The sequence below is a fragment of the Mus caroli genome, chromosome 10 (genome assembly GCF_900094665.2).
Source record: "Mus caroli chromosome 10, CAROLI_EIJ_v1.1, whole genome shotgun sequence".
In the NCBI taxonomy this organism is placed as follows: Eukaryota; Metazoa; Chordata; class Mammalia; order Rodentia; family Muridae; genus Mus; species Mus caroli.
This window is the reverse complement of record NC_034579.1, coordinates 84,717,143-84,726,934: the sequence shown is the minus strand read 5'-3', so window position 1 is coordinate 84,726,934 and position 9,792 is coordinate 84,717,143. Positions and strand designations below refer to the sequence as shown.

The following is a 9,792-nucleotide window of genomic DNA, read 5'->3' as shown; positions in this document are numbered from 1 at the left end:
GGTCTCTGGGGGGTTGCAGAAGAAAGGGAAAGCTGTTTTGACAATGGGTAACTGTGACGAATAGCTACGAATCTCTGAGTTACACACTGAAGACAGGGTGTTGAGTCTGGAATGATGTGCAGAAGCAGGAGGAGGGAAAGTGGTGTGAGTTCCCAGCAAGAAGAGAGACTTGAGATGAAGCCAGGAAAGTTAAATCCCTGTGGATACAGGGAAACACCTCTGTATGCTGGATGGTGACTAGGCAACAGATCTGACCCCTGTATACAGGTTCTTCTTGGCTTGGGGATTTCTGTGGAAAACCAAGCTCTGCTCCTAGGGCCAACCTCAGTAAATATTTGTGAGGCCAAATGGGCTTGTGGGGGCCAGTATGATGGGTCGGCTAGCTGCAGAGACGCTGCTGGTCTCTATTGGCTGGTCATTGCTTCTATTAAGACAATGCTTATAACCACCATACTGCTTTTCAGAGGAAAGGTAACTCATTGAATGGCCAGTAGACAAAGAGAGCTTAAAGCTGTAATGTCAGTAAAGAGGCTTTATTCTATACAGATTTCTGAACGTGGACATTACATTCTAGCTCACTGGAAACTAGACTACTCCCCCAAATCTTCAATTCATTTTAGAAATAGGAGTAACATTTACTTGGAGTCCAAGTGTAAATGTTTACTGATTTTGGAGGAGGTGGCCACACGCCCTTTAAGCTTAGACGCCTGTTCCATCTCATCCAAACATTAGATAGGCTGGCGACATTCCCAAGCAGTCCAATGTGAGAGAAACCACTTCCATGACTTATTAACAAGCCAAGCAGAATTTTTATAGGGTCCATTCATCCAGATTTATTACAGAACACCATTTAATAAGAAAAAAAAATTAAACGGATCGATTGAATTGAAGTCCTTCTGTAAAGGGAGCCATTTAAGTTCTCCTTTGATTAATATTAGCATTTAATGGCTTGTCACTCTCAACCGCTGGTTACTGCATTTGTCAAATATCAGGCTTTCCCTTTAAACAAAGTCAGCTATAAATCCCATGTCCCGTGCCTGAGCTGGCTTTTCTACTTCTGGCGTGTCCCTTTCGTTCTCTGCCTTGCTCTGGCCGTGGGCTGATCCTGTGCCCCGACCTTAGATTTGGGTGAAGAATGGAGAGGGAGATCAGAGTTACCCCTGCCTTTCTCTCTGAGATGAACCACAATTGTCTGTTGTACGCTCCCATCTGGAGGGGCCTAACTCTGCCACATGGCTGGCTTTGCTCTTCCTGCTTCTTCAACCTGGTGCCAGCACAAGAAGATGTTTCACCACTACGCTAGTCTTGTGTCTTTTAATTTTCCCTAATTGGAGTGTGCTCCGTACTTCATGCTGGAATCATTATGAATACAAACACACATGTGATGAACAGAGAAAATAAAAGCAAAGTGAACAAACTGGCCCAGTGGAAGCGTCAGAGTGGAAAACCCCTGCCTGAGATATCCCAGGCCCCGGGCCCACTTCAACCGAGCTTTCATGGGTTTATCTCTTTTGGGTTCAAAGTCCCAGGCCTCTGAATGACAGGCAGAGAGCACCCTAAGACTGCTTTGGGTTTTCAAGGGTAGCAGTCATGGATTGGGCAATGGGTGATGGAGGTTGAGGGACCTGCAGCATGGTGGTCGCCGACCACAGAATCAGTGTAGCTCTGACTAGCCCATCACCTACTTTATAGCAGGTGCACGTTTTAGGGAAAAAAGATGAAAGGACTTGAGGATGTATAAGGATGTGCAGGGGATGTTTTCCCAAGCAAGCTATATGTTTTATGCTACATAAGCAGTCTGTTTTTTATTTTTTATTTTTTTTGCGTGTGTGTGTGTGTGTGTGTGTGTGTGTGTGTGTGGTCCCCTCTGTTTTAGAAATGTCTGTCTTGCCAATTCCCCCCTTATACGCCACTTTTAAAAATGCAAAGGCATCTTGGCTTATGGCTGAAATTCAAGCTTTGGGAAGTCAGTGTTTCTTTTTCAGACTGTGAACTTGGAAATGAGCAAGTTATTTTGTTTTTTTTTTTTTCTCACTGATGTTGCCAATTGAAAACAAGTCTCTTTATCTGAGGAGAGGGCTGGGCCTTTGGTCACAGAACAATGCCAGGCACCAGCCACTGTACAACTTCTGTTTTATTTTGTGTGCTTTTTTTTTAAATATAGGATATAAATAATGACAAAAATTACAAAATTTATAACTGGAAGCCCAAGCTTATATATACATCTGCTTGTGTTTCAGCAGAGCTCCTGGATGCTTTGCTCCTGTACAAGTTCCGTTGGTACCATATTCGAATGTTATTCTCTTCTCTGTTTACTACATACATATCAACAGTGAATAGGCAAAATATATACAAGGAACTATTCAGTTCAAGTAATTTAATATTGTATTAAAATTCTTCCACACTGAACTCAAACCATATACATTTGTCAGTTGAAATGAAATTTAGTTTTTCTTCAAAACTCACCAACTGGTGAATGTGAGAATCTCAGGTTTAAAATAATATTGGTTAATTAAAAAAAAAACATTAAGACAAGTTCACAATTTATCAATATCGCTATAATGAACTTCAAAATGATTCACAATATGATTGGTTAGAACAATATACATTAAAATGTTATTTTTCTATAATGATATTGATACTGTTTATATAATTTGTTTCTACAGAAATATACATTATGGTATCATACAAATACTCCACAGAGACATTAAAAAAATTAAAATACCTTAAAGAAACGTAAGTAAATTTATTTAATCAAATAGTAAGCAAACATTTTTTTTTTTTAATCTGTTTCAAGAAAAGTTTTTATTACTTTGGAATTTCTTCTTTTTTTGTGTTATTTATTTTTTCTAGAAAAGAATTTTGCAATAGAATTTTATTAACATCGTTCTCAAACAAGGTTTCCTTGACAGAAATCTTGGCAGCAGGAGCCCTAGCTTTTATTATTTTTTTATTTTTTGTTAAACGTGTTCTTTAAAACACCCCAAAGGCTAAACAAAACAAAACAAAACAACCCCAAATAAACCACTTATGCAGGCTACGGCTGAGTCAGCACTTTGAGTCACCCGAAGCACTAGCCTGTTCTGCTCCTGAGGCAGAGGGCATCAGGGCTTCACCCTGACAGAGCCAGGACCTCAGGGCAAGTAGCAGTAGGAATGTAGTCATTTGAAACGAAACCAGAAACATCCCGCACAACAAACCTAGTTTTCTTATGAATGCATTAATGAAACATTCTTTTTAATAAAAATATTTAATACAAGACACATTTTTTTTCTGTGCATAATAAATTCCTCTGTTTTAAATCACTTTTTAAATTTTTTGAATCATTCAATAAAGGTTTCCTTTATCTGACATAGTTGATTACTATAAAATCCACAAATATAGAAATCGAGTGTGTTGGGGGGGGCAGAACTTCCTGGTGAGGGCTGCTTTGTCTTTTTGCATGGAATTGTACTCAGTGATACAATGACTTTACAGGTGCTTTGTGGGTGGGGAAGTTCTGTTCTGACTTTCCCTTCAAAACGGCTGACCTGACCGTGAAAACTTAAACCCAAGCTCTTTAGACTTTTCAGGCAGTACTGGAGACCCTCCCTTTCCCCACCCTTTCACTTTTAAAAAGGTATTCTCCCCCCAACTAAAGCAAAGCAAGTACGGGGCAGTTGAGCAGTACCTCGGAGGAGGCGGTGGTAGCGGAGTTGGGGCGCCCCGCGCAGCCCCCCTCGCGCCTCTAAGGGGCGTCAAAGTCTCGCTGGCAGAAGGCTCCCTAGGGATGGCCGTCGCCCTTCCGCCCGTGACGAGGCCACGCGAGCTGGAGCAGTCTTCCTCCCGGGGCGGGTGGACACGGAGGCGCGAAGGAGAGCCTGCTGCGGGGACTGCTGGGCGAGCAAGGCACCGCGAGGACGGGGCGGCGGGTATCAGAAAATCGTGGTTTCATACTTGGTATTAATGCCCCTCTTGGCTTCTTGCCCCGGCTCCACAATCCACGGCAGATTGGCCAGAGTCTTTTGCTCAGAAGGGTCGATCTGCTTTAAAACAGAAAGGCTGATGCCCGTTATCCGGCAGCTGGGCGGCGGCGCGGCCGCGTGGGCGCCGCTGGAACCCCACCTCGGGCCCCGCTCGCCCAGCCGCGCTGCGGGGCGGCCCCGGCGGCGTCCGCGCTTTCGCACCTGTACTGCACAGCGACTCTGCAGGGGCCTGCAAGGGTGACGCGAGTGAGACCTGGCCCCGCCCCCGGGGCGCAGAGGCAGGGGAGCAGCGGTGGTTCCCAACACCCCAATATCGGGGTCGGAAAGAACCCTACATCCTCCGAGGACACTGCAGCACTCCGCCCACTTGCCTGCTGCCTCTCTCAGCTCCAGCCATGCCGCCCTGGGGATGGCCCTCGGGCACCCATCCTTGCTATGAGGCCTCTGCTCTCTCCCGGTTGCCTCCTAGCCAGTGTGGTCCAGGTCTTGGCTTCAACACCACTTCCTATCCTAGAAGCTGTACTCGCCACACCCTCTACAAAATGGCACCTCAACCTTTTAGCTCCCCCACTTACGATCTCTTCCTGACACAGACACATACCACCTGTCTACTCCCTCTTCCACAACGGATGCCCCGCAAAGGTGGGGGTTTTGTTAACTTTATTGCTATTTTCTCCAAACCTGGGAAAGCTCTTGGTGGCTCAATGCAAGGCAGGCATGCAATAAATAATTGCCAATAAATGCTGTTCAGACAATGAGTGCTCGGCTTGGATAAGAAAGGTACTGGAGTGGACAAAAAGCAGGTACAGATTCCGGGGGGAGGGCAAAGTGGCCGAGAGGGATGTACCCCAGACAGAGGGAGGGAAGAGGCCAGCAAGGGCCTGTCAGGCTGCGCCTTGGTGGACTCTGTCCTGGGTTCAGATAAAGCCAAGCATGTCATTCCCCGGGCAGCAGCTAAGGTCTGAGCTCTGATGGGCCTCAGTTAAGCTCTTTCCCCAATGGCTTGCTCATCCTTTGGCCATCATCTACTTGGCTCTGTAAATGGGGCCAAGCAGTTTCTGGAAGGCCTGCTCAGAGTTCCTCTATCAGCTTTTTAACCTCCTGGAGGCTGCAGGGCCTGAGCCTATGTGCCTATCGGGCTGCCTTTTGCCATGGTTTCCCTTGTGCCTTCATAGGACAAGGGAAGAAGGGCTTTTAGAAAGAGCACTGTGTGTGTCCTAAGAGTAAGCCACCGGAGCTGAGGAGATGGGAATTCTGAAGCCTGGTGAGGGCCTGCATCCGGAGCCAGGTAGACTGGGTACTCTCCTGTTTCCCAGAGAGGGTGTCTAGATGAATATTCTAGGAGCCCTTATGGCATCAAAGTCTTAGTGCTCCTCTGGAAGGAGTCTGCGTGGACCGCAGTACAGCTGGAAGGACGTGCGTGCTGTGAACAGACTCATCCAGCCCACACGAGAAGGACTAGAGTAGTCTAAGCGACAATCCCCACAAACATGCTGTGCATTCCTGGACTCAGAAGCTTAATAATCGCACTCAGAGACACATTTGTTAAGTCCACCCTCACCACCTCGTGTCTCTGACCGCAGGTTTGTAGTGAGTGCTGCTATGGCCCTGGGGTGACAGCATGCCAGTGTATTTCATGGAATAGATATTTTTGTGCAGGAAGAGAGGCAACAGAAAGCTCAGTCAACACTACACGGAATGAAGAGGGCCTACAAGGTGACCAGGCATCTACCCTGGTTAGGAAAAGCTTCGTGCAGCTAAAACCTGAATGGTACCATGGGGCCGTGCAGAATTCAGGGGTCAGGGGAGGTGGAAGAGAGCAATCACAGGAGGCATAAAGTCTCCAGTGGGACTGAGCAGTGTACTCGAGGAGTGGAAGGCCTAGGCATCACCATGTGTGATCAGAGATTAGGTTTGGGTATTTTTAGGGTGCCATGGCTTTTGCTGTATGAAGAAAGGGAGTCACTGGGAAGGTGTGCACTGGCCTTGGATTAGGGGGGTGATGGAGGAAGTAGAGAGGAGTGGGCAGACTGGAGGTGTGTTTGAGGGGAGCAAAGATTGATCTATGCTCATGGGCTGGATGTGGAGGTACAAGTACAACAGCAATCAAGGTGACTTGGGGACTTTGGTGACAAGCAGCATGGTGAAGTGTTGTGTCATTTGCTGGGCTGGGAACAGAAGTGGGTAGAGAAGCAAGGATTTATAGTGGCTAAACTTGAAAGTGGAGATGCTTAGAAACAAACTGGACAGACATTTCTAGGGTTCTGGGGTGTGTCAAGGACTGGGGAATAGAGAGCAGGGGGCAGGGGCTGGGTAGGTGCTGAGGCAGGAGGGTCCAGGATAGGAGTGTAGCGTGGGGATTTGAGAGGTGCAGCAGCCGCTGATAATGACCAATCAGCGGAGGCCTTCTGGGATGCAGGAGGACACAATGGACTCTCAGGGACTCGGAGAGGCCGGATGCTGAGGGATCATCCCGTGGGTGGTGAGGTGACCAAGAGCAGAGACAGGAGAGGGGGAGGGGCCCCAAAGGTGTGATCCACAGAAGCCACATCATCCCGAGGAAGGAACCTCTCTTTGGAGGTTAAAAATGTCTATTTCCTCATGACACGGACGGAGGATGAGAGCTGATGGGAGGAGGAGGAGGAGGAGAAGGCAGCAGATGGAAAGATTGCGGGATGAGGGGGGGCAACGCATTCTGGGGGCCTGCCCGGTGCCAATCCCAGAGAGTCTAGGATGCGGGATGGTAGCTGGAACAGAGAGCAGATGGGAAGCTGGCTGGGAGCCTTCCAGCTTTGGGGTGTTGCTACTACCAGAGGCGGCCGCTTTGAAGTCATACCAGCCTGTTGGGACAGGATGTCTGCGGAGCCTGTGGGAGGGAGGGAAGGGAGGAAGTTCCTGGAGGGAGGCAGATGACAGGGAGGAGGGGGTACCACCTTCTAACAGTTACTAGGCTGTGGAGAGCTTCAGCTGTCCAGAGGGAAGGCACACAGGCTGTGGCTCAGGCATCTCGAGGCTGAGGATGCCGTGGTCTCCTGAAAGACACAAGCTGTGGTATCTAGCTTTGGCCAGGAGGGTACCAGGGTACCGTCACCTTGAGCCTCTGCACATCTCTCTGGAGGGCAGAGGCTTGCCCCCTGATTGAGTGGTAGGCGAGGCCTCAGAGAAGGCTGCCTCCACACTTTCCTAGGCCTTCTGGTGAGCTGGGTCAAAACCAGAAGCAGCAGCTAGCGATCTAAGCTCTCGCAAGGCTATTGCTAGAGGTGGCAGAGAAAAACGTGGTTTTCTCTGTTACCTTTGGGTTCTGGGGAAAGGATTCTTTGAGCCTGCAGGAATGATGGTCACATGCCAGCAGGAGACCACAGGAAAGGACAGGGGAGGGCAGGCTGGATTCTAAAGGCCTCCCCCTCACTGTACCAGGTCCTCTTTGAATCCCCCTTCCCTCTGGTTGCAGGCTTAACAATGTCTCTGTCTTGTACTTACCACTGACTTCCGAATGCTAACTCGGGGCTTTGGAATGGGTTTTGAGGGCTTGTTCTCAAAGCTTTCTGGGAGTGTGGAGGAATGGCCCCCTTTTCTTGCTTGTAGGGCTAGCTGGTAAGCGACCTCAAATGCCTGTCCCAGCGTCAGGATGATTTCATAGGCTAAATTCTGTAAGAGCAAACAGACAAGAAGAACATTTGCTAGAGGCACACAATGGGTCAGAGTGAGTGGATAGCCGAGGAGCAGTGTGGACCTTGAACTGCCCCATCGGCAGCTGCAGTGACTCAGGAGAAGTTTAGAACGAAGCACTCTGGATGCTAGTCACTGAGGTAGCATCCTTGGAGCCAGGCTGCCAGACCTTCACCGCCCCCCCCCATTAATTCCTTATAAGCAGAGCCCTCATGCAGCCCACCAGTCCCGGGTGCTCCTCCAGGTGCAGCTTGCTTGTGGGTGGCTTCTTTGCTCATGAGACTCGGATGGGGGGAAGGGGTTTGTAGCAGTGATCCCACACGCTCCATGGGAGGTGTTCTTGAGAACTTTGGGTCTTTTTTACCTCAAACATCTGTGATTCAGTGAATATATATGAAACACAATCAGAATCTAATTTAGGCCGGGGGGGTGGGGGGAGAGGCATTAGTCATGCTGGTGTGGCGTCTCACAGTTGCAGCAGTGAGCATGCATTGTTCAAATAGAGCTAATTATCCGTCTATTTCTTGAGGATTTTTTGCACTCCCCAAGGGTTCACGCTCTATATTTTATCATCAAATCACCAAGAGACGAGAGTTGTCAGGCCAGGATACCATACCAAACCTCTTTTGGGACGTACGTCCTCTGCACAGACCAGTTCTCCCAGGGTTGTTCCCGCCTTTCTTCACATACTTATTTTTTGACTTCAGCTGTCTCTCCCACATGCAGCTTCCCCTTCTCTTCTCCCACAGGGACAACATGACATTAGCCCACTGGAAGGTGGGATAGGAGCCACAACATCCTTATGCCAGAAAGCATCATAGAAGTGGGTGCCTACTGGTCTATCCAGAATGAGCCTGGGATTGAACCTGTGGCCTCATGCGTGCTTAGCAAATGCTCTACATTGAGCCACAGTCTCAGCCTGAGGATGCTCTCAGTGCTGCTACACAGGCTAAGAACAGCCACCGACTATGTCAAGTTTTTCATTCTGTGACCATTCCTACCATGTCTCTCTATGGTTTCTTTCAAAAATGCAGGTAGCACTCTGCTTCTGCTGAAAGTACACCATGTCTTCCTGTTCTTATTACCCCCCACTCCTTCCCAGCATGCTTTGAGAAATGTTAGGGACTCTGTTGCCCTGAGCACTCAGTGAGGATGGTCTACTTGAGGTGGACTCTTCCATGGGGAGGAGTCTCACCAAGTCTGGACCAACTGGACTTTATGTCAAAGTCCTATCAAGTGTCCTTGTCTCAGACTCAAGCCGGGCAATGTCTATGATCTAGAGAGCTGGTGGGACAGTCAATCTCTGTGCTCCTCTCAGACGGACATTCGATCCTATCATCCCGTCCCTTGCACAGCCAGGCCACGCACTTCCCTGCAGTGAACACTAAGCCATGTTTATTTCCACAGCTGAGTCAGACGAGTAAATTAACAACTCACCAACAAATGATAGTGGGGGAGCACTGGGAGGCAGCTCTGACCATCACTGTACAAAGAGGGCTGAGCCCTTTCCTCTGCCTACACTTTGCACGCGTCATTCATTGGCAGCTTTGCCTCAGGGCAGGAGGGGGCGGGGTGGGGGTGGGAGGTGGGGTCAGGATGGGGATGGGGCGGGGTCTGTGGAAGTCCAACGGGGCTTCTGACTTCCCTGGTGTCTGTTGTGAAGCTAACAGGCAGCCTCTGCACCAAGGAGCAGTGAGCTTAGGGTGCAGATTCCTTCAGCACTAGCCTCAGACAAATTTCCTAAGTGTGAGAGCTTTGTGAGACTACAGGGTCTTCACGTGGAGGTCAGAGCTGCTCCTCTGAGTGGCTGAGGCTTTCAAATGGTTACTATGGGTTACTCTGGGAAACTAAAAGTTTCTGTATGATACGAAGTTAGATGTTTTGTCCTCTTTTGAAATGAGTGACTGGTATTAGAAAAGTCCCCAAGGAAGAAAGGGAGACCAGACCACTCAGCCCCCAACTGGCTTTGAACTTGTGGCAGTCATCCTGCCTCAGCCTTCCCAGAGCTGGGATGACAGGTGTCTTGCTTCTCTCTTCTCTTCTCTCTGTCTCTGCCTCTGTCTCGCTCTCCCTTCCTCCCTCTCTCCCTCTTCTTTCCCCTTCCCCTTCTCTGAGACAGGGTTTCCTGTGTACACCCCCTACCTCCCCCCCCCCCCCC

The 9,792-nt window shown here is 48.9% G+C and overlaps 1 protein-coding gene across 1 annotated transcript in view; it reads right to left on the bottom strand.

Annotated features, from left to right (window-relative positions):
• Positions 1–517: 517 nt before the first annotated feature.
• The window catches only part of Anks1b (ankyrin repeat and sterile alpha motif domain containing 1B), a 1,052,697-nt gene continuing 1,043,422 nt past the window's right edge, over positions 518–9,792 (bottom strand). The window contains exons 26-27 of the mRNA XM_029482977.1: positions 7,446–7,613; positions 518–4,025 (exon numbers count right to left, since the gene is read on the bottom strand). Coding sequence (XP_029338837.1) covers positions 3,915–4,025; positions 7,446–7,613 — 279 coding nt within the window. The 3' untranslated portion in view covers positions 518–3,914. The remainder of the gene's footprint in view (positions 4,026–7,445; positions 7,614–9,792) is intronic.